A 24,292-nucleotide genomic window follows, 5' to 3' on the forward strand; every position below is an offset into this window, starting at 1 on the left:
GCGTATGAATTACGAGCTACAGGCACTGCTTGGAGAGATTCCCATCGTACACCTCGCGAAAAAAGAGAAAGCTCTTCAAGAATGGCACCAGGAATAGAGGTACCCAATGTGCTAGATTAAAGAAGCTGACGAAAGAAATGACATTGGAACTCAGTCACTCGCCGCCAGCCGTTATCATTAAACCTAATTTGCTCATTAATGATTTTTGTGCCTGTTCAAAGTTCTAACAATATTTTGTTCGAGCGTTTAGGAGTTCAATTTAGGCGTTTTTATGAATTGCACGTTACAAATTTGATTGCCTGGTGCTTTCGTGAGGCAGCAGGGATCGATTTCGTGATGACACGAAGAGATTTGTGTCCGTTTGCTTGCAGTCAATATTTTCTCCCGCGTTCATCGACCGATACTCTGTAAGTTTTCGAGCAAAAGATTCAGAAGTTTGCATTAATTGTCATATCCACTAGGCTTCAACGAACCGGTAATAAGTTACATGTCATTTCTTTTATAAGCTTCTTTATGCTTTATAGCTTGCGTGTGTCGAGACGCTTAACGAATTGGCGACGAGTAGCCCAGGACTGAGTACAGTGGGGGAGGAACCCGGCTCTATGCTGCTAGAAGTAAGCAAGATCATTAACGAATACTTAGTACATGGATATCGTTAAAGGGAAAAACTCCTTTAAAACTTGTATTTTACAGTGAATAATATAATCACTTTTCTAACAATTTAAATCAAAATTACGACACTAATTTAACGCCTGCCTCTAGAAATTGAGTGCGCTCTGTCCACGGGCTTGGGCTTTTTTCTCACATTATAATTTTGACTGCTGGTAAAAATCAAAAACGTCAAAAATTAACGGTGTTTTAAATAAAATCTTGTGAAACACGGAACAAGTATACTAGAGCGTTGTGAAATAATGTTTTGCTTAAGGGGCGCGCTCAGTACCAGTTTCCTCTACTTCTTGTTATTATGTTTAAGCTTCTAATTTCTATTAGTTTCGATTTACCTATTCCTATTCTAGCGATTTGTCGAATGATTTGCGATTGTCGAACGTAATAACGTAAATAATGTCTATGTTATCAATTCCAAACAGCCAGCGGGGCAACGTTCCTCGTGATGTCGCTATTTATTCTTAGTAAATCAGTTTGGAACCACGGAGGTGGTTTATTTTTGTGAAATATGCAGTCATACGTTCTCTGTATGATTGTGCTCTCGATTTGGACGCACTCTCTGAAAGCTTCTGAAGAAAATGCAGTACAGTATGGTTAGTTACAATTTCTTCATTTTAATAGTCAAAATAATGATAAATTTAATTTTACCCAGCCGATGAAACATTTCTTTTGAAACAAAAGTTTCTCTTGGAAATTGTTCGAAATATCTACCAACCGATGGTAATTGAAGATTACGTGCCATACTCAAAAAATTGGATTGCAGATGAATCAAAATACAAAGTACCAAGTTTAGTTGCTTCACTTCTCGTGCATACATTTCATACTGTTCAATTAACAGGATTACGGTGCAGCCAGTCACTTTTTTCAGCTGTACGAAAGCGGCTTTCTGCAGAAGGGACAAACATATTCCATATTCAACTACTGGAATCTCCAACAAACACGCGCGTTGTTCCAATTGTTCTACAACTCAATCGATTGGGATACTTACCGGAAAAATGTAATTTGGGCACGTGAAAATACCAACGAAGGAATGTTCATTTGCGCACTTATGCTCTCGGTGATACATAGGAGAGATCTACAGGCTATGGAATTGCCGGTTGTTTATGAATTAAATCCATATTTGTTCTTCAATTCCGACCTAATTCAGGACGCTATGGTGCGAACAATACTCGATCCAGAATTTGGGTTTTATGAGAGTAATTTTCCAAACGCAGTATTTAATAACTACTCTTCGCAAATCCATCGTCAGAGGGAGGACACGTTAGCTTACTACACCGACGATATAGGCATGAACTCGTACTACTTCTATTATATGCTAGAATATCCTGCATTCCTTGGAGGCGATGAAATGGGTTTGAGTAAGGATCGCCGTGGGGAACTTTTTCTGTACATGCACCAGCAGATGCTGGCTCGGTACTATCTGGAACGTCAATCCAACTCAATGGGACCAATCGAAGAGTTGAATTGGCGGTTCCCGCTGAAAACTGGTTATCATCCAATGCTTAGGTACTGGAATGGAGTCGCTGTTCGATCGAGAGAAAATAATCATAATCAGGATATGAAAGATGCCATTAACGTGCAGAACGTGCTTAATTATGAGCAACGCATACAGGACACTATTGATAAAGGATATTATATTCTATCAAATGGATCTAGAATTAACCTACGTACAAAGGAAGCAGTCGAAATGATAGGAAATATCATCAACGGAAACGTAGATAGTATCGATCCAGATTTCTTTAAATCATTTGACGAGTATGTTCGAATGATTTTATCACAAAGTGATTACTATCAACCAGCCGAAAGCGTGTGGCCTGGGCCAACAATGCACTACGAAAGCTCGATGCGTGATCCAATATTCTTCGAATATTTGGAAAGAATTCTCAGACTGTATTGGCGATACAAAAACTATTTGCCATTCTATACGTACGATGCACTCAACTTTAAGGGTGTTGTCATTGAACAAGTAGCGGTCGATAAATTGGTCACCTACTTCGAGTACTTCAATGCTGATATCAGTAATGGCCTGCCATTTAAGTCTGATGGGTCTAAGGGAAGATCCACATGGAATTTCACCGTGTTCGGCAGGCAAAAGCGGCTAAACCATAAACCGTTCAATTATACTTTGACAGTTCAGTCCGACATCGTTGGAAAGGGTGTGGTCCGTATCTACATGGGTCCAAGATTTAATAACATAAGACAGCTTCAGCTGTTGAAAAAGTACTACGTAGAGATGGATCAATACGTGGTGGATTTGGTAAACGGTCCAAATATCATCCATCGAGGAACAAAAGATTACTATTTTAATACCGGTGATCGCACAACGTACACCGAACAGTACAAAAAAGTTTTACGCGCATTGGATGGCAAGGAACAGTTCGAGCTGGACATGTCGGAAGCACACTGCGGGTGGCCCGATAGGCTGTTACTTCCCAGAGGACTATCCAGCGGTTTCGATATCACTTTCTTCTTAATAATTTCACCTTATAGTGCACCGAAGGTGGCACAGTTTTCCACCTTCGCACATCCAGCAAGCTGTGGTGTTGGCACCGGGTCAAAGTACATCGATGATCTACCGTTTGGATTTCCTTTCGATCGAAAATTGGACGTCGGGTTTCTTAAACCGAAGAACATGATTTTTGAAAATGTGACAATCTACCACTTGGAGGATACTCTCGGCTGAACCAAAACTATAAATTGACTGCAAAAACTGTAGTGTAGGGGTGCGTCTTCGATAAACGGATCAAATGTGTTTTAAGAAAAGTAAATGATTGATGCGTAAAATATTTTTGTAAAAAGCTTGCATGATTAAACGAGTAAAGCTTCAGCTCTTGTCCATTGTACAATTTTTTGACGTACTTTTTTCCTAACACTACTTAAAATAATAAAGAAAATAAGGAAATATTTTTCAAGCACATATAATTGATATTGTGTCACATTTCAGTTGCGCAATGCTATTGGTACTTCGTCAAATCCTAAACTTCTTAAAATCAGCCTTCTTCGAGACAATTCAAACCCATTTTTTACGGAAAACTTTTATTGTAGCTTGGTTCAATGCGCGTATGTTCCTGTTTGAAAAAGAGGGACACACTACGAACCTATAAGTGTATCTTTAATGACCCTCCCCAATCTTATTTCCCACTCTTTTGCCTTCACGTCTTGTCACACCAGAAAGATAGACGCCTCTATTCTATATACCGGTCCTTTGATCAGCATACAACGTAGGGTCGTTTGGGGTGATTTGGATACCTGGGGTAAAATGGACAGGTGCTTTATCTCGAAAAGTACCAGTTTCTCTGCCTTCACATTATTCTTAACTGTTTGATAGAAAATTATAGCTAGATTGTATAAAAATTAATCCAATTTTTTAAACTCATATTGTTGTATGCTGTGTGGGGTGAAATGGACAGTTTTTTTGGGAAATGGTCAAGTTGATTTTAAACCATTTCTTCGGTCCAATTGATTCTAGATACCGTAAAAGTACAAAAAAGATGTTTATGTGATTCGAAAACATGTGATTCATGTGATCTTAATAAAACAAGAATCCATCGAAAAGACCATTATAGGTAATCAAGAATGGATTTTGAGTTTTTGAGAGTATTTGCATTCGCAACAAGTCAGGGCTTATGATAATCGGGTTTCGATGAGTTTAAGAACAAACTGAATGAAATATTTTTCTCTGGTCATTTCCCCTCATACCTACTAAGATTCATATTAAAATATGTGATTTTTGAGGCACTTGGGGCTAATCCCTGAAAGTCTACGGTTGTGCAAACTGCAATGTCGCATGCATTTTGCTATCGTAACTATTTAATCCCAATCGATATGTCGAACTGTCATTCTATCTTCAGCTCTAGGTTTGACCACCCTCTCTGAGCCACCAGGAACTAATGCAGGAGCACTTGCTAGTAACAAATCTGGAATAAGACTTTAAATAAGATCTAGATTCATCGAAGTATGGTTTTGCTTACTTGCGAAAAAACTAGTGACATTGGTATAATTTATGAACTGATGGCTCTTCCACTCAGATAAACGGAATTGAGCTATAATATGTTATTTCGTTAAAAACAACAGTTTTTTACACATTGTCCATTTGATCCCAGTGGGTGTTCGTATCACCCCAAACGAAATTTGGATGCCAAAAAATCATTATTTTTATTTGAACATATTTTAAACATATTTTAGCAAAACTAAGCCAGATACAATTGTTGAACTCCGCTGGTAAACAGAAAACAAGTAAATCTCAGTATACGTTTTAACTTTTTTAAGTATTGATGCATAGATTTTGCGATAATAGGTGTTTTGTTCTCAATATTAATAACACAGACACTATTTAGTTAGGATAACTTTATTAACTAAGTACGTGTTAACAGTCTGAATGATGATGAGAAACTGCCACGAGAAATTACAAGAGTGGCAACCTTACGATGATACAAAACTACACTCTAAAAAGTAGTACTGAAATAATGCAACATCCTCCTTACAGATAATAAAAAAAACATCTTAAACTACTTCAAACTATAATCATTGAACCTAGCCGGAATTCGAATTTCTCTTTTGGGTCTACTGTTAGAAATCTCATTTGTCTGTGGTGGAGCACGTTCACGCGATTTGACGGTAGGCGATGATGTTGTTACGTATGATGACATTGACGGTTGCGACGGTGGTACAATCACAGCAGGCTGTGGCGAAGTAGTCTCCCGTTGAGGTACCACAAAATTTTCACTGTCGAAGGTATGTTGTTTACGATTGAGATCGAGTGTCTGCATAGTTTTCTTCAACTCAGGATTTATTGGCTGCGGTTGTTTGTCAGGGATAACGATGGGATCTTTACGCGGTTTTAAGTGCACCAGGCTTCGTCTATAGTTAACACCTTCCACGTTTACTTGATACGACCGATCGTTGAGACGATTTGAGATGATTCCGGGAGTCCATATTTTATTTGTTTCTGGATGCAGCTGAACGAACACAGGCGACCCAGTTTGTAATTCAGGTAATACACGCGCAGTTTTGTCATAATGGTACTTGAATAACTTGCGATTCTTTTCTATAGCCGCAGGAACATCTTTGACCACACGAGGAAAAAGTTTTACAGCTGGTGTTGGCACACCATAACGAGTAGAGCGTGATAAAAAACGTGCGGCGGGACTGGATCCAATTTTATTAGGAATATTCCTCCAGTGTAGAAGAGTGTACCAAAAATCTGTTCCTGAATCATTAGCTTTTTTAAGCAATCGCTTAGCAATTTTAACGGCTGCCTCCGATTTCCCGTTTGCCTGCTGATGGTGAGGTGCTGAAGTAACAAGCTCGAAATCCCATTCCCGAGCGAAAGTGGACATTTTTTGGTTCACGAAGTTTGTTCCATTGTCACAAATGACCCGCTGAGGAACCCCATGTCGGGCAAAGTTTATTTTGCACACTTTGATAACGGACTCGGGAGTAAGATCCTTTTCTTTCGCGTTGATAGGAGCTCGGGACAAAGCGTCTGCAACAACGTTTTCCTTTCCAGTAACAAATTCAATAGTCAGTCGACACCGTTGCAAGTTTAACAGCATATGTTGTAAACGGCGCGGTGCTGACAGAAGAGGCTTTTGAAACAAATTTACGAGTGGCTTATGATCAGTTTTGATAATCGTTTTAGGGTTTCCGACGATAAGTTGATCAAAGCGTACGCATGCGAAAAGAATCGCTAGAAGCTCTTTCTCAATTTGAGCATAGTTACGCTCAGTTGGTGTTAGCGTACGAGAGGCGTAGCCAATGACACCATCTGACTGATACACTGCGACGCCCAGGCCAAAGCAACTAGCATCGCATTCGATCGTCAACGGTTCATGTACGTTATAGTACCGTAAAGAACGTATATCGGCCACTAACGACTTTACTCGGCTGAACTCCTCTTCTTCTATACAGGACCACTGCCATGGTACCGATTCGGAGATTAATTTGCGAAGATTAGTAAGGTTGGCACTTAGGTTTTGAATGAAACGGCTTAGATAATTTACCATGCCAACGAAACGATGCACTTCCTTGCGGTTAGTCGGAGTCGGGTATTCTCGTATTGTTGCAATTTTACTTTCATCAGCCTGTAAACCTGTATCAGTCAGCATATGTCCATAGAATTTTACAGACGTCTGGCACAGTCGTAGCTTGGAGCGATTCAATTTGACGTTATGTTTTTCCAAGCGTATTAGGAGATTCTCCAAACAACGATTATGTTCAGCTAAGGCTTTTTCCAAGGTATCGCCAGTCCCATATACTAAAAGATCGTCTGCTATGCATTCTACTCCTTGAAGACCTTGAATTATCTCTTGCAATTTCATTTGGAATATCTCTGGAGCCGGGGCAATACCGAAAGGTAGTCGAGTCCATCGGTAGCGACCAAACGGCGTCCAGAAAGTTGTAAGTTTACTGCTAGACTCGTCAAGTTCTACGTGCCAAAAACCCTTTTTAGCGTCGACTGTTGAGAAGATTTTGGCCTTGCCTAGTTCTGGTAATATTTCATCTAAAGTGACGAATTGCAAGTTTGGTCTCTTGAGTGCCTTATTGAGAGGAACCGGATCCAAACAAATTCTAATACCGGATGATTCTGAGCCACGCTGTACTAGTACTATATTACTCACCCAATCTGTATGAGCGGTTTCCTTCACGATAACGCCATCTTTCTCTAACTTGGCAAGTTCCTTCCTTAAATTGTCTCTCAACGCAATTGGAACTCGGCGTGGAGGTTGAATTGATGGCTGCACGTTGCTGTCAACCTCAAGTGAGACTGGCCCAGAAAACTTTCCATATCCAACGAAGATATCTGAATGAGCTTCTACTATTTTCTGCGCTTGAATACGATACACGTTTAGAAGATTTGTTTCAGAAATTTTCCTTTCGGTAAAAGATACTGTTTTACAGAACTTCACAAAACCAAAGACTCGAGATGCCTTAGCCGACAATAAAGGGCGATGATCACCCTCTACCACCTGTAGGACCAACGAATATTTTTTACCCTTGCGACGACACGGAATCTTCACCTGCCCGAGGACTTTGATGCTATTACCTCCGAAACTTTGAAGACGGAGTTTAGTCGGAAGTATTTGCGGTTCTGCTTCCCCGCGAAGCTTAGCTAGACATTCACGACCAATCAGACTAGCGTTTGCACCTGTGTCCAACTCACATTTCACGGATTTCCATACACTTCCTAGTTTTAAATCCAGCTCTGCTAGTACACATCCACCTTTTTCTGAATCGTCCATGATTTTTCCGATTTCGATTTCTTCGCTCTCTTCTGATGACGCATCATTATGTGACGACTCTTCTTCTGATTCACTTGTTTCACCACTGATTTCTTTCACTCTCTTCTTTGTCTTCATCATTGGCTTACGGTTCGCTTTACACACTTTCTCAAAATGGTTTTTGCCTTTGCACCGGTGACAACGTTTCCCTAAAGCCGGGCATAATCTTTTTGAGAATTCATGTCGGTCGCCGCAAAATTTGCAGCGCAGCGTTCTCGACTTATGCTTGACGATTTTGTTTACTTCAGAATTTGGAGATAGACCTAGCTCATGAGACCGTGTTTTAGTAATTTCCTCTGCGCGACACATGTCAACTGCTTTAGTTAAGGTTATATCCTGGACAGTCAACATTTTGGTGCGCAACTCCGGCCATTTATTAGCAGTAACAACTTTAAAAGCTATAAGCTCTGCTTCCAGCACGCCTAACTTTGCGATTTTGCCAAGCCACTTCAGACGGGTTGTAAAATCGTCGATCGACTCACCCGGCATTTGCGATGCGGAGAAAAAGTCTAAACGATCAATAATGATGTTTCGTTTGGCTAATACTTTCCCCTTGATAGCCGCTAATGCTGCTTGCGGACTAGCTTGTTCCTCTACAGTTAACTCGAAGTTAAAATATTTTTTCCTGGCCTGTTCACCGATAACCGATAACAGAAAACTAACCTTCTGAGAGTTGTTCTCTTCCGGCCAATGATCCATTCCAATGGCTTTGGAATAGGCTATCCAACTATTCTCAAAGAACTCAAAGTTCTGTTCCATGTCGCCGTCCAGGGCGAGTGGCGACGGTTGAGGCACTGAGACATTGGCTCCCAACGGTTGAGCTCCAGGTACTCTACCTGTCGGTTGGTTAATTCCTTTCAGAAGCTGGCTGAAAAGCCTCGTTTGGTGGTCCATGAACATTTTGAATTGTTCCGGATCCATTTTTCAAACTTATATTTTTTTTTCACTCTATAGTAAAACCAATATGGCCGTCGGCACGACACGTTTGCACACGTTCGAACGCGTTAAGTCTACGGTTACTTGCGAATAATTTTCTCGCGATATCAATGACGCCTAGAAAACGCACTTAGAAGCCCGCGATAGCTTCTGACACCATGTTTTGTTCTCAATATTAATAACACAGACACTATTTAGTTAGGATAACTTTATTAACTAAGTACGTGTTAACAGTCTGAATGATGATGAGAAACTGCCACGAGAAATTACAAGAGTGGCAACCTTACGATGATACAAAACTACACTCTAAAAAGTAGTACTGAAATAATGCAACAATAGGTAATTTACTTTGACCCCAGTTGGTGTCCAAATTCCCCCAAAATATCCTATGCTGTAACACAAGTCGATCGGGACGTTTCTGATCGGAATGTAGAATTGAGGCGACGCTAAATTCTCATTGGCCAGCAGCGTTGCCAACCTTCCAGATTTGGCTGTATTTTCCAGATTTTTTGACGACACGCGGCACGCACCTGGTCCATGGGCGTCTCGCCCCAGATCTTGGAAATGAGCTTCTTAAATTGGTCCATAGTGCTCACTTTATGTTCGCTCTGCTTGGCCAGCATGTACGACAATACATAAAAGTCCAGGGGATTAAGATCCGGGGAGCTGGGAGGCCACAAAGTCTTATCGAGAAAATCAGTCAAATTCTCCCGACACCACACTTGGGCGATATTCGCCGTGTGGGCCGGTGCGCCGTTCTGCTGAAAGACGTAATTATCTTTCCCGTAGAAGTCACGAAGTGCCGGGGCCACGTCCCTCTCTAGAACCTCGGTCTTATAGTACGCGGCGTTGATTTTCACGTTTTTCTCGATAAACACCAGTGAAAGCTTCCCACACTTGGATACGGCCCCCCAAACCATCACCGACGCGGCGCGAACCGCGGCACGTTTATGTAGGACTGGGGGATGCTGGCCAACGTCGGTGCCCACAGCCGATCACTTTGGACATTGTGCGGCTGTTGCAACATGAAGAGTTTCTCATCAGAAAACACGAACACCTGACCAGCGTGGCGCGTAAGTATCAGTTTTCATCATTCATCACGGTACTAAAACGATAACATTCAACTCTCCACATGTCTTCCGAGTAAATTAGTACTATTCGAGTTTATTCCCCTGTCTTTGAATTAGTTTTAATCGCTCTAATTAATTAATTTACTAATTAATCTAATTTACTATGTATTTAGGGGTGAATTGGGCAAAATGGCTATTCTTGCATTTCGCACTGTATGGAATGAATGGGATTTGTTTCTTCTGATGTTTTGACAACATCTGGAAGTTATTTGAGTTCGTTTCATGGGTGGCAAATAAGTTTTCATATTGTTTAATTAGCTTTTGTCATGATTTTTGGGGTGATTGTTGGTGAAACAATCACTAATCAATTTCCTGCATTTTTTTACATAGGGATAGGTATCTTGTAAGATTCCAAGCCAGCGGCTTCTAATTCTTGGGATTACGAGCTAGTTTTTGCTCATTGTGCGCTGGGAGAGTTAGCGGTATTCAGAACTACGATTATATTTAGCCGATCCATCTCCAGTAATCTTTTGGCATAATGGGCCGATACCAGGCCGGTCAAAAGACCACATCCTCCAGGCGACAACTTCTAGCAAGCCCTTCATGATGCAAATCTCCCCGTTCACCGCAAGGCTCAAAGGAAAGAACGGAAGCTTGGACATTTTCTTCTCGCTGATCGTCAGTTACAGAAGGACCTTCTATGGGAACTTGGTGTGGGAGATATATTTGACGCTATTGCCATACCTTCTTGGTGGGGCGCCGGAAAGATGATCTTGATCGCCGATTTTGATTACCTGCTGCTCAGATGTAGTCGACCTCGACTGATGAATCGACATAAAAATGTCCATTTTGGTGATGTGCTTCTTCACCGTTTGGCCCCGAATTTTCCAAACCGCAGAAGGCAGAGGGCGCCTTCCTCTCCATGTTCTTTTTCAGCTTCTGCTGCACCTAAACTTTCTCTAGAAGGGAGAGAATGTTGTATGTACCGGATCGGCTATATCCGGCAGACACGATGTCTAACTTCTTCACTCCGGGCCAGAGATGGAAAAAATCGCTTGTAGCGAAGGATTTCATTGCGCAGATCGACCAGAAGAGAAATACATGCCGGAGTGGAGGGTTCTACACCAACGATGCCTACGCCAGCCTGTTGGAAAACAGTCATTAACCCTCTAACAGGTAAGGCCGTCTGTAGACGGCCTTCGCTTTTGATGCTCCAGAGTTGCATACGAAATTTGTTTTGAGTTGACAAGATGCAAAGTGTGTTCAGAATAGATTTCTTGACATTTTGATATTAATATCACAACATCCTTACTATGCATTCAAAAGTTATCATCTTTCAAAAACAAAAATTCCGAAAAATTTCTAAAATAATTAATACGCGAATATTCCCATTTTTACTTTTGGAGAAAAAGGATATCTAGTACAAAATGATTGACCCTAAATTTTTTCTATGAGTAAATTTCATGCTTTATTTCAATTTTGTAATTTATATGAATTGAAAAAATATCTGGGTAGAGCGTTAGACATGAAAAACGAAAAAGAGAAATTGGACTTTCTGTAAGCTAGCGCTCCTCCAGATAATTATTATTGTATGAAAATCAGAACTTAAGGTTCTTTTGAGTGTACTTTCATGATCAGTCAGCTTGATCGCATCGTTTTTACGATGTTGCCCGTTAGAGGGTAATAGTGCAGCAAAGAGCATTATCGATCAGGTGGCACGGCATAAGTGGAACGGTTGGTATGACAATGAATGTAGGGGGTGATTACCACGGAAATGACACTTGCTATACCAACCTGTACAAAAAAAAACGTAGCCAACATAGAGCGGGCCCAAGCTGACAGCTTCATAGATGGGCTCAAGCTGACAACTGAGTCGGATGTGTGAATTGTTGAATTTTGTTAGTTTTAGTTTGATTTTAGCCAAGGTTTTAGCATCACATAGCCAATGCCAGACAGGCAATTGATTCGAAATATGTGAAACTGTGAAAATGGTTAGTTAAATTCGTTTTGTGAAATCGTTTTGCGTTTGCCGCCTTTTTCATGTGAGCAACGAAAATATGACGTCATATCAGGCCCCTGGTGATTACCGAGAAGAACGCCACGCGGGCGGGAAAGACAGATAAAAGATGCAGCGAACCCGAATCTTTTGAAAAAAAAAGTAAATAAAAAACGTGAAGCTTTTACCAAAAGCTATAGCATAAATGCATGTTTCAAATGCTCTGTGCTGCGAGCCGAAATGTATTGGAAAAAGAATGAAAAGTATCTTGACGGACGATCGCGAGGTGACCGAAAGACGGAAGCACTTCTTTAAACATCTAATCAACGCCCAGGCGGAGAACCGTGGTGGCGGGGAAAGTAATTTCGCTGGTGTGACAAATGTAGAAGAGCTGCCAGCCCCAACGAAAGGTGAAGAAGGAGGATAGGAAGGGTGTCATCGAGGCGGAGCCTATTAAAGTGGGACCGGAAAAGCTGGGTCACTTGTCACTGCGGTAAATCCTCCAAAAATGGCGTGCATCCAAACTCACTTGTTCGTTGACTTCAAAATAATTCAATATGGCTGTAGATGATACTATGACCATTCATAAAGAGGTTGGCTACAGAGACTATAGATTGCAGAGGCGACAAAGCACTCAAAATAAAGGTAACTCTCCGTTTTCGTTTTAAATTTAGCGGTTTGTGAGTGCCTTGTCGCCTCTGTAATCTATAGTCTCTGTACGGTTGGCCGTCCGCCATGAAGCTTTTAAAAAATTGGATACGCGGCGCGGTGCACGTTAGATAATTGTAAATATCAGCTAGGGTTCGTTGCCAATTTCCGTCGTAGTAAGGCAAGCCACACCAATTTTCATCATTTATTGGATGGATTTTACGAATAATCCGAAAGTTCTTGTGCTGATTTTACTTAAAAACAGGTACCTTCTGATGCGTGACTTTCATTTTACTAAAAAGCGATTATTATAAGCATTTTATTGAAATTACGCAACTGATTTTATTCACAGTCTTTGTATCGCCCGTATCGCCTTCCCGTTTTACACTACACGGTAAAAAATTATCACGTTGAAGTGTAGTGATTTGCAATTAAATATGCACTACTTGATGAACTTTAGAAAGCGAAGTGCAAATCTCTTGAAATGAATCAATACCAAGTGGGACAAAATCAATAGAAATTCACTTCAATTCTGATTTTTTTGAACTTATTTATTATTATGCTGTGTTTTGAAAATGGAATGACGAGCATATTAATATTGATATGTTATCACTATCAATTCAATAGCTTTTTCTTAAATATCATGTTGATTTTAAATTAACCATTTATTGTTCGCATATTGCTGTTCCAGTTGAAAAACGCAGTATTCGACGTACGACATTCGATTATATTTTCGATCTGTGTTGCAAGTACGGCGCAAATATGCAATTATACGCTGTAATCGTACGGTGATGTGCTACCGAATAACTTGCGACATGCAGAACGAGAATGAAATCGTAAGACGCGCGTGAATAAATACGGTTTGCAACTGAAACAACAATAATATGCCTTGCTATGTCATTCAAAATTGACACATACATTTATGTGTTGTAACAAAAATTATCTTACCAACTGCTGTTGAACTGTGACAGAACGTGAATGACAGAATGATTGGATTAATACAACTTATTAGCATTAACGATGACAATAAGCATTAGTGTAATTCATTTAATTTACAAGTTTGGTTAATATTATAATTATTTTCTAAGTGTCATGTTATAACTTTTATTAAATAAACAACGATACGATATTATTTTTTTATCTATTAAATATCGCTATCTTCATGAAGGAACTTATATTTTTTTCGATAAAAATACTTATTGTTAACCGAGTGAATCATAAGAGGTGGACCATCTAATTCTGATATTTCTATTATTTTGTATAACTGAGTACTACGAACTACTTCATAGGCTAAGAAGTGATCATTGAAATCACCGCATTCCCAGAGTTTTCCTACAATGTATGTTTTTGAATCATTTTGCAAAATTTCTTCGATTTCAATCAACTCCGTAACCCCCGTCTGTGATACTGTCAAAAAGAGTCCATTCTGGTAAAAAATAGAATTAATTTTGCATTTTTGAGCTGCAAATGTTTCGTTTTGAATATCAATTGTGTTTTGACACACTAAGTTTTTAAAATACGATCTTGTTGTAAAGTCCACCTTTTGAAAATTACCGCTATCACAATTTTTGTAGAATGTCATACTATGTACCTCAAAACTATGCTGCAGTGCTGCTTTAACACACAACGTTAAACATATATTTTTCCTAGATGAGGTAATGTGAGCATATTGTTTAAACTGCTTATGCTTCGCTTCCATTCTGAAGCACATTAAATTGCAGACTGGTCCACTACTTTGTATAACAGTAGCATAATGAACCATGTGATGGTGCTTTGGTTTTAATGTTTCGTTTTCAAATGATTCCAAGTACAAAGTGTGGTGTTCGGTAACTAATCTATTCAATTTTTGAATATCAGAATTTGAGAACGAAGGTAATAAAGCATGTTCGACCAGATTGACAATCGATATTATATATCTCCACACTGGATCGTTTAACGGAACGAACGGACCAGCTAACAAAGTAAAATAATAGCAGAAAGATCTCATTTCTGCAGCTGTTGCTCTTATCTTAACCGATTTAAATCTCTTTATATGAATTTCTTCGATATCCGGCATCCTACTTAATGATGTATCATATGCTTTTTTCACTAAAATATTTTTTCGTGTATTGAATTGATCTAACGTAAAGAATTTTCTCTTGTATATAAAATAATTTAAAGCTAGTTTGAATCCGTAGTTGCAAATACCGTGGCTGTACATGTCGTGCATTGCATCGACTGTCTTATTTTCTGTAACTTTAAACGATGGCAGTTTGTTGAATTCTGAAAATCCTTTGATACCTGTTTCTCTCTGATTTCCTAGCTCTATATCTTCAAAATAATTTTGGTTATTTCTAAGACAGTCATTATCTTCGCTGACATCGCGTTGTAGCAACTCCTTAGCTTTCTTGCAGAACCTACAATAGTACTTTGCATTGAATCCACTGCTTAACATCAACAACGTATGGATACCGAGATTGTCGCCTTGTAATACTACTAGAGCGAATCTTACTAAAATTTCGCAACCATCAACGTTTATCAGAATACCTTCTTCTTCGATCGATTTAAACCTGTGAACAACTTTTTCCATAAGTGCATTTATTCCAACATTGTTGATCGAAACCTGTTTAAAAGAAGAATTAGAAGATATGTTTGATAGTCTTAATGGAACTGAAAAATTAGTATCGAGCTTTTTACGAGCCATAATGGCGCACGTGTTCGTAATATTTGAACAGTATTTTTGACATTTCCCTAATACATCGCACGTTTTCTTTCCGTACATTCCTTTAGTTTTACCGTGAACACGCGGAAAGAAAACGTCCGATGTATTAGGGAAATGTCAAAAATGCTGTTCAAATATGTCGACTATCATTTGAAAAGGGTGGATAAGCCAACTGTCAAACAGAACGAGTGAGAGTTCATCTTCCTATGCTGCTCCAGCAAAAATAACTCTCACTCATTCTGTTTGACAGTTGGCTCATCCGCCCCTTTCAAATGTTGGTAGACATATTACGAACACGTCCGCCATTATGGCTCGTAAAAAATTGGATAGGATATATAGTAGAAGATTTGAGAATATTTTCATCTCTGCTTATATTACGTACCTTTTTAACAGTTCCAGCGACAAAAATGTTTTTTAGTTTAGAAGCATATTTTTCTGGAATAACTAAACATGTATAGTACATTCCAAGAATTATGTCCTTTTTATTGTGTGTAGATAAATTGTCGTTAATCTCGTACTCGTCGGCGTAAAATGAAACCGGTAAGACGTAATCACCTGGATATTTCTTCTTGACATTCTGCCATGTGGTTCCGTTTACAAAGTTTTTTATTCTGTCCAATCGTTCAAGTTGATGTAGATAATTAATTGTCTCTTCCCATACATTTTTGCACTCGAAAAAAGATTTTAACTGAAATTCTATGTCCATCAATACAATATAATTCATCCCTGAACATATTGGCATTTGCTCTGGATCCAGCAGAGGAATTTCTATAACAGCATCATTGTATATAGTTATAACGTTTGGAGGTTTGTACAAATTTTGTTGTTGAAGGTATTTTAAAAATTTATAGTCAGTGTTAATAAAATCAAAAGTAGTTTTTAGCGAATTAACATAAGTCTCAAAATTAAACTGCGATTCTGCATCCATTTGCAGCGGAATTTCTTCTATCTTTTCAGCTATAATGGAGTACACATCTTGTGAGTCTTTTTGTATAGACCGTGCATCGGCTCTGGTAAGATTGTTTCTTTGATGTAATTTAAGAGTAAAGTTTACTGCAGCTGCATTGATATGTGCTAGAGATTCTGTTAAGCATTGTTTTTTAGGGCAAATGCCATTTGCTCGACACGCCTGCGGCAATTCGGAAATACAACTTGATGTAAACTGACGGTCCTTGAAAATTTCGGCAGATTCGGTTGAACAGTTGGTCTCTTGCGGGAATCGATGGCTAAGCATATGACGTTTAAATGAGTAGAATCTGGTGAACACCGATAAGCAATCAGGAAATGTACAAGGAAAACGATAGTCACTTGGAACTTGATGGCGATTGAGTAAATGTTTAACATATTCAGCTGCAGATCCAAATGTCAAGGCGCATTCCTCAACAAAGCAATGAATTTTCATCTTGCGAACATATCCTCGGGATGGATGAGTTAATAAAATCTTCCAGCTTATCAATACTAGCGTATCGCTCGATCACTTTCAATCCATAGAAGTAGCGGGCAATGAATAACCACACCAGTTTGCTAATCTTCGAATGCTTCAGTGATAGAACTGTTGTGAATTTGATGTAAACATCCAGTGCACGCAGTGCGGATGGAAGTGAATAGGAAAAATTTTGAAAATATACTCTGAATATTCCCGAAAGCTCGGTAGGCTGCCCAAAAAACACCAGCTTAGGTGTGATGCGTATTCCTAATTTTCTATACACTTCATACAACTCCCGGATCTGCCTGTCGGCATCAGTATCAGAGTTAGCAAATAGTATCGTGTCTTCTCTACCATTCACTACAGTAGGTTTGTAATTTGGTGTTACTTTTTGAGGATGTAATACGTTATTTAGCAGCAGAAGCAGCAAACAAATGCGAACGTCTAAAAACGTAAAATACATAATTATTTGAAATATTCTTTCGCCAATAGCTATCACATATAAACATATATACATATTAAACATCTTTTACTCTAAGATTTCGTCGAGATCAATGGGAAGTTAGAATCTTACAATAAATTAAATATTATTTAATATATTTAACGGCAGCATGCCGTGTATAATGATGCAGTTCGCGGGGAAAATCATCTAATTGTGAAGCACAGGATTGTACGACAAACATTCAACTTTTTTGCATCTTTAACATTTGGCTTAAGGGGGCATAGTACTTTTTACACCATAATTTTGCCTTTTTTCAAATATTTTTTTATCGATAACGCGAAAAGCGAATCGATTCGGGTTTTTTGCATTTTGGGACATTGTATTTCATACTAATATTTACAATTTTGTTTTCATATGTGAACCTCTTCCCCTCTCCCCTACGGCTCCTTAAACATGACCATTAAAAAAAACATGATTTGCGGTACCATGGATTGGCGCCTGGGGGCTTATTCGAAATGAAAAACTACAATGTGTACAGCCCTAAGGGTTTTACGAAAGGGTGACGTAGGACTATATCAGATCATTATATCAAAGACTAATGTAAACTGCATTCCTGGCATATGTATGTTTATAAGAATCTGTGAGTGTTGTATGTGTGTTTATAAGTGTGATATGTATGTTTATAAGAATCTGTGAGTCTTCATTTAAACAATAGGAATGTTTAAAAGAGAAGAGCAAAATATTCAGAATCAATTCTTCATTTAATGCAATGGTGGCATTGAAAATACGTGGACGGGGGTTCATAAGTACAACACCTGTAACCTTTGAGACATAGAAATTTCTTTTAAAAATCACTTGTGTGCATCATAAAGGTCGACATGGTAATGAATGACCAATTTATGTTTGACTGAAGTTTTTGGAGCGTCTTAGTAGAATACGAAACCTAAAAATAAAAATAAGAAAACTTATCCAATTTAATTCTACTATGTGTATTTTATTCAATGACAGATACGTATTTCGCCTACGACTTGCAGGCTTCCTCAGTGTGTTCGAAAACAGACACTGAGGAAGCCTGCAAGTCGTAGGCGAAATACGTATCTGTCATTGAATAAAATACACATAGTAGAATTAAATTGGATAAGTTTTCTTATTTTTATTTTTAGGTTTTTATTTTTATTTTTAGGCAATTTATGTTTATTTGTATGAGTCCTTATCCTCTTACCACAGGGGTCAGGAGTCGTGCCATTTGCTTGATTAGTTCTCGAGTTATGGATAAATTTGAATTTCATTTGTATCGGATCTCCCCTTCTTAAAGAAACAAAGCTTTTAATCCATCATAGAAAAATCCTCCCCCTGTTAAAAGACGGATGGGTCTCATATTATAGAAAAAATTCTTGCCTACTAAAACCCCCACGTGCCAAATTTGGTTCCACTTGCTTGATTAGTTCTCGAGTTATGAGGAAATTTGTATACTATTTGTATGGGAGCCCCCCTCCTAAAGAGGGGAGGGTCTCAATTCGCCATAGAAAAAATTCTTGCCTTCTGAAACCCCTACATTCCAAATTTGGTTCCATTTGCTTGATTAGTTCAAGTGTTTTAAGAAAATGTGTGTTTCATTTGTACAGGAGCCCTCTTACGCTCCCCTTAAAATTGCTTTCTTACCCCCCTATAAAATTGCTGGTCATTTTATCTATCCAACGGGGGCACAAGATTACAACTATTCCGCTCAACTCCATCAATGGGTGTGAGCGATCCGTAAACTGTGTACAGCAATCGGGGCCTGCCACAAAAGACGATCATTAAGACTATCGCAGTGGCCTTTTAACCCAATGCCCTTCTGACATACAAAAAAAATCTATCCAACGACATATAAATTGTTCAATTTCGTTCAGTAGTTTAGTAGTTATAAACATTTGAAATCATTCATTCAAACGTTACACTTCTATTTTCGTTTTTACAAAGTGCTACCCAGTCCCAGTATAGTAACCAAAGACGTAGTCCTACGTCAAAAATCCTACCTTTTAAAACCCCCACATGCCAAATTTGGTTCCATTTGCTTGATTAGGTCTCGAGTTTAGAGATTTGTACTTCATCTGAGTAGCAGCCCCTCCTCCCTCTTACGCCCTCCTTCAAACTGCTCTCATCCCCTCCATAAATTGTTCAGTTTCGTTCAGTAGTTTAGTAGCTTTAGCATTCGAAATCTTTCATTCAAACGTTACACTTCTATTTTCGTTTTCACAAAGTACTACCCAGTCCCAGTATAGCAAACAAAGACGTAGTCCTACGTCAAAATTCCAAAACGACATGAAAGTATATTAAATGAGTCACCTAGGTAAGAAACCCCTGTCACCTAAGTGACAGACCGTGTCACCTAGGTGACAAAGCGAGTCACCTAAGTTACAAATGTCACCTAATTCGCGGTGACTCCAAATAGTCACGTCACTCGCCTCGCAGAATAAGGGTGATTATCTTGTCTTTGACGCATCCTTTTTTCAAAATTCGAACGCACAACAAAATGGCGGACCATCAAATATGAAAGTCAGTTTTTAGTCGAAAAATTGATTTAAACGTTTCTAAAAAATACATAAATTACAATATCGAAAAAAATGGGTCAAAGACAAGATAATTTTATAAGCTTTTAAACAAAAAAAGAAGCAAATGAATTGCTTGAGCCGTTCTTGAGATATTTATGGAATTTGAAGACCTGGCTTCGAGAAAAACGGCGTTGAAGTTTTTATTCGCTATGTAAATGCTCCAGACATGCGCGGTACAAATGGCTGTAACTTAGATGACAAAGTTTGGAATTCATCCAAACGGTTTTAAACACATATACTCAAAATGATTCAAAATCTTTCGATATGATCAATAAAAAAAAATTAGAATTTTTAAAATTGAAAAAGTACTATGCTTCCTTAAGTATTTGAGGTCAAATGTATTGTAATATAAAGAGAATATATGTGTGTACATAAAATATATATTGATACAAATACACGTACCGTCAGTTGTAGAATAACTAATTAATACGTCGATAAGATGCTCTGTTGTTTCATCAGTAGAACGACTCCGTATGTATCTGCCAATCACTCGGCAGACTTCGATACAACCAATGTTCTTCTTGGGAGAACCCAAATTCAATAGTTGAAAGTCGATGTCAATCTAAAGAAAATGAATATATTTGTATACATACCTAAAAATGTATGTACGGAGTTTTTTGGATGTAGATCAAAAAATATTAATAAATGCTTGACCGCATTTTAAGGTCAAGGCTAAAAACACGAGGTTTGGTCTATGCATATTTATATTTAAATTTATATTTATTTTAAAATTCAAATTCAAATTTATATTAAAATTTAAAATTCAATCTAATATTTAAATTCAATATTAGAAATTGAATTTAAATTTATATTTTTATTTATATTTCTATTTTTTATTAATATTTAGATTTATAATTATTTATTTAGGTTTATACCTATTTATTTAAATTTACTTATTTACTGAAATTTATACTTTTTTATTTAGATTTATACTTCCTTATCTAGGTTTACACTTATTTGTTTTGAGTTACACTTTAGATTTTTATTTATTCATTTAAATTTATATTTATTTATTAGGATTTACATTTATTTATTTAGATTTATATTTTTTCTATTAGATTTATTTATTTATTTAGATTTATATTAATTTACTTAGGATTATATTAGGCTTATACAAATTTGAAAAAAAGTTTATGTCCTGGTCTCAAAATATTGTTGAAGGGGGGGGGGCAAGAAAAAAATAATAACATTAAACCTTCAATAACCAAACAAAAGAGAAGAAACCAGCGTTTATTCTTCCATATTATTAAAATTTTAATACATTTGTATTTGTATATTTTGTACAGTACTTAAAGTTTAGTTCAATCCTTTCAAACTTCAAAATTTTTCGACCCAAGCACATAAAGTAAGCATCCTGGTAGAGATGAAGCAGTTTGATAATAGTGGAGTGCCACAGGATCACCTTAGAGAGCCACAAACGTATAACTTGACCTTCATTTTGTTTTGAACCTCCGTGTCACTCGGTTAGTTACCTTGCTTTTTTAATAATCGAAATCTGTGTCACTTACTAGTTCAGAACTCGCCCAGGTAACCAATAAGCATTAAAATAAGCAGTAAATCAGTCGTTTATTAGCATCCCTGGCGTTTTATACTGCAGGTTGTTGTTTATCAGCTTTTTGACTGCATAACTGTTGCAAATTGGCATCCAAAATTCTATTTAAATTCTTCTTGTTGGTAACTAGCTGCAAATAAGCATTGTCAGCACTATAAGAGGGCTAGCAGTAAAGTAGCCGCATATTTTGCCAAAATAGCATTTAAGTAGCATTTAAGGCAACTTAAATGCTTATTGGCTTGCTTTTAAATTGCATTGGAAATGCTTATTGGTTACCTGGGCGGTAACCACGACATAGTATCGTAATCTAACCATAGTGTGAAAATGGCAGTTTAGGTCCTTGCCACTTTTTACTTGGAACACTTATGCTGTGCTATCGACATGTTTTAAGAAAACAAATCTCTGAAGCTATTCACGTTTCTTGGTCAACCTTTTAGTCATGAATATCAGGCCTCTCCTTTGTATATTAAAGATGCAGACCGTTTCGAAAATTTCAAGTTTCGAACAGTTCAGTGACATCCTGCATGCTGCATGCTTCCAATGAATGGTAAAAACTGTTTTACGTCCCCTACCTCCAAAATTAGTTACTTGGACATTACGGAGTAAAACGAACAAATTTTGGGCCCCGAAAACCCGAAAAATTGTGTTTCTATTTTCATCTTATCTAGTACCTTTGAGGAAAAAAAATAATCCTACTGCAATTCAAAAATCGGAATATCTCCGTCAAAAGCGGTACCAAATTTCACTAATATATTGTTTAATTTTTAATTGATTGTCGCCTCCATCTAATTTTTTTAAAACAAGGTAAATTAAAATAGAATCAAGCCGAAAGTCTGATTACAAGCACCCCAATTTTCGACGTCGGGAACCTAAAGATTAAGCACAATAGTTGCCTGTGACTTGCAGCAGAATCAGAAAGCATAGTTGGTGAAAGAAAGTTGATCGAGACTAACGAGATAACTATAACTTTACAAATATTGGATAATTTAGAGATGTAAACTCATTGAACTGTGAAAAAATCCACTTGTCACTAAAAAATGCAACAGACTAATATGACACTTTATTTTTTTGCCCCTTCACATTTCGAAAATTTTCAAAGGGGGGGGTGACATAAACTTTTTTTCAAATTTGTATAAGCCTTATTTACTTAGATTCATATATATTTGATTAGATGTACATTTATTCATTTAGATAATTTTATTTAATTATACTTATGCATTTATAAGGTTATTTATTTCCAGTTATATTTATCATTTAGGTTTAGTTATATTCGTTCATTCATATAAACAGTAATAACTCGTTTTACTTACTAGCTGATGTCCAAACTCAGAAGTAATCAAATTCCACAGCTTCAATTTAATTAATTCGTCCACAACGTTTAGCCTTCCGAATACCTTGGTTCGATTTTGAAAAGAGCTTTTCCACTTATCAAGCACAGTTGTTCAAGGTGCAGTGTTAGCAATCAACCAATCCAATGCGTCTCTTTCGTAGATACTGTGGTCTTCACTACGTTCTTTTCTGGCAGTACTGTTATTATTTAAAAGCGTATCATGTTCTTCGTCGTGTAACTTGCGTTTCCGAGCCCTGTTTTTTAACGTGTTAACTTTATTCGCAATTTTTCCCCCTGGATTTCGTTTATCGCCTCCTCTTGATAAAAAGTACGAGTCCTGGAAAAAATTGAATTGAAATTTTTTAATAAAATAAAAATATTGAAGTTTATTTTACAAACGAACTTCGCCTACCATACAAATATATTAGTTCAAATTACCTGTTTCTCGTTCTTGAACAGCAATACTATTACACGGGAATACTTTTGCAAATCGCGTTCGTGGAGTTTGGTCCTATGGGCTAAGTGCCAGGTAGCAACTACTTCTGCCAACTCTAGTTGTCGTCGTTCTGAAAGCACTCCTTTCTCCGATTGTTGGATGATATTTTTTCCAATCACTGTTGCGTTCAGTAGTTGCCTTAGGACATCGGGACTGAAATCTAACAACTCATCATCGTCGCTGTTATTTTTCTCATCTCCTTCGTTGACCTAAAAGCCGGAAAATGAATCTAATTAGGTATACAATACAGAATATAAGATTACTCACTTCATATATTTTTGAACTATTTTCTGATACCAGCCGGTTAGATAAATTAGATGTCAATATTGTCGATTCGGTTACCTGTAATGAAATAAAACTCAAGTAGTATCATCTTGTCGTTTAAAATATAGCAACCTACCTTCGCATCAGAATCGGCCGGTATAGCAGCTATCGAAATCTGTGAAGTGTTGTTGTTGTTGTTGTTACCGACGACGGTATCGAATATTTTTTCTTCCGCCACGCTTTCTGTAACCGACGGTTTTAGTTGATACACTATAGTTATTTGGTCTTCTGTTTCCTCGACTGTCGCTATTTTCAGTTTGGTCAGCAGGTTTATGGCTGCCGGTGTGTCTGCAGAATCGATTCCGTAGCCTGCAAACAAAACTTCGTTACTTTTGAACAAAACTTGCATTGATTATGAATTTTTTGTACTCACTTTTTAGAATAGAAACAATTTCTTGAGGGAATATCGAGTCACAGTCCACATTAAAAGTTTTTTCTTTAAACTGCTGCTGCGAACAACCAACTTGTTCCGCCATCTTTGTAAGTTGAGTTCTTTGAGATGAAAATTTTTGACATTTCTCAACAGAATAAAAACATTAAGTTCAATGGAATAAAACAGTGGTGCCAAATCAATGGATATGCATTATTATTTGAAGGTGATTTCCATTGAACTGTTTTTAACGAAAGACCTCTTCGTTAAAAAGTGAGAATCAATTGAAAATCACTGTTAAATTAATTAAATTTACAGTGCGACGTAACAGATTGAATCAAGTGCAAGAGCATTTGAAATAGACGTGTCAATTTTTTACCGTGTAGTGTTAGTGACAACCCAGTAAACCATTTGGTTTGTATATCTCGATTGCAACTGGGATATACGAAATCATATCTGAA

The 24,292-nt window shown here is 37.7% G+C and overlaps 2 protein-coding genes and 1 long non-coding RNA gene across 3 annotated transcripts; 1 reads left to right on the forward strand and 2 right to left on the reverse strand.

Annotated features, from left to right (window-relative positions):
• Window positions 1–1,174: 1,174 nt before the first annotated feature.
• LOC128735424 (hexamerin-1.1-like) lies at window positions 1,175–3,349 on the forward strand. Its single transcript, XM_053829910.1, has 3 exons — window positions 1,175–1,259; window positions 1,319–1,446; window positions 1,505–3,349. Exons 1-3 carry the CDS (start codon window positions 1,175–1,177, stop codon window positions 3,347–3,349), a joined length of 2,058 nt encoding a protein of 685 aa, XP_053685885.1.
• Window positions 3,350–5,174: 1,825 nt separating this feature from the next.
• Window positions 5,175–8,867, reverse strand: LOC128735425 (uncharacterized protein K02A2.6-like). Its single transcript, XM_053829911.1, has one exon. The coding sequence runs from the start codon at window positions 8,865–8,867 to the stop codon at window positions 5,175–5,177; it is 3,693 nt and encodes a 1,230-aa protein (XP_053685886.1).
• Window positions 8,868–23,438: 14,571 nt separating this feature from the next.
• Window positions 23,439–23,924, reverse strand: LOC128738542 (uncharacterized). The gene is made up of 3 exons (XR_008412123.1): window positions 23,835–23,924; window positions 23,538–23,770; window positions 23,439–23,479 (listed from the first exon to the last, which is right to left on the reverse strand). It is a non-coding gene; the product is annotated as an uncharacterized LOC128738542 (long non-coding RNA).
• Window positions 23,925–24,292: the final 368 nt, after the last annotated feature.

This window comes from Sabethes cyaneus, chromosome 2 (assembly GCF_943734655.1).
Source record: "Sabethes cyaneus chromosome 2, idSabCyanKW18_F2, whole genome shotgun sequence".
In the NCBI taxonomy this organism is placed as follows: domain Eukaryota; kingdom Metazoa; phylum Arthropoda; class Insecta; order Diptera; family Culicidae; genus Sabethes; species Sabethes cyaneus.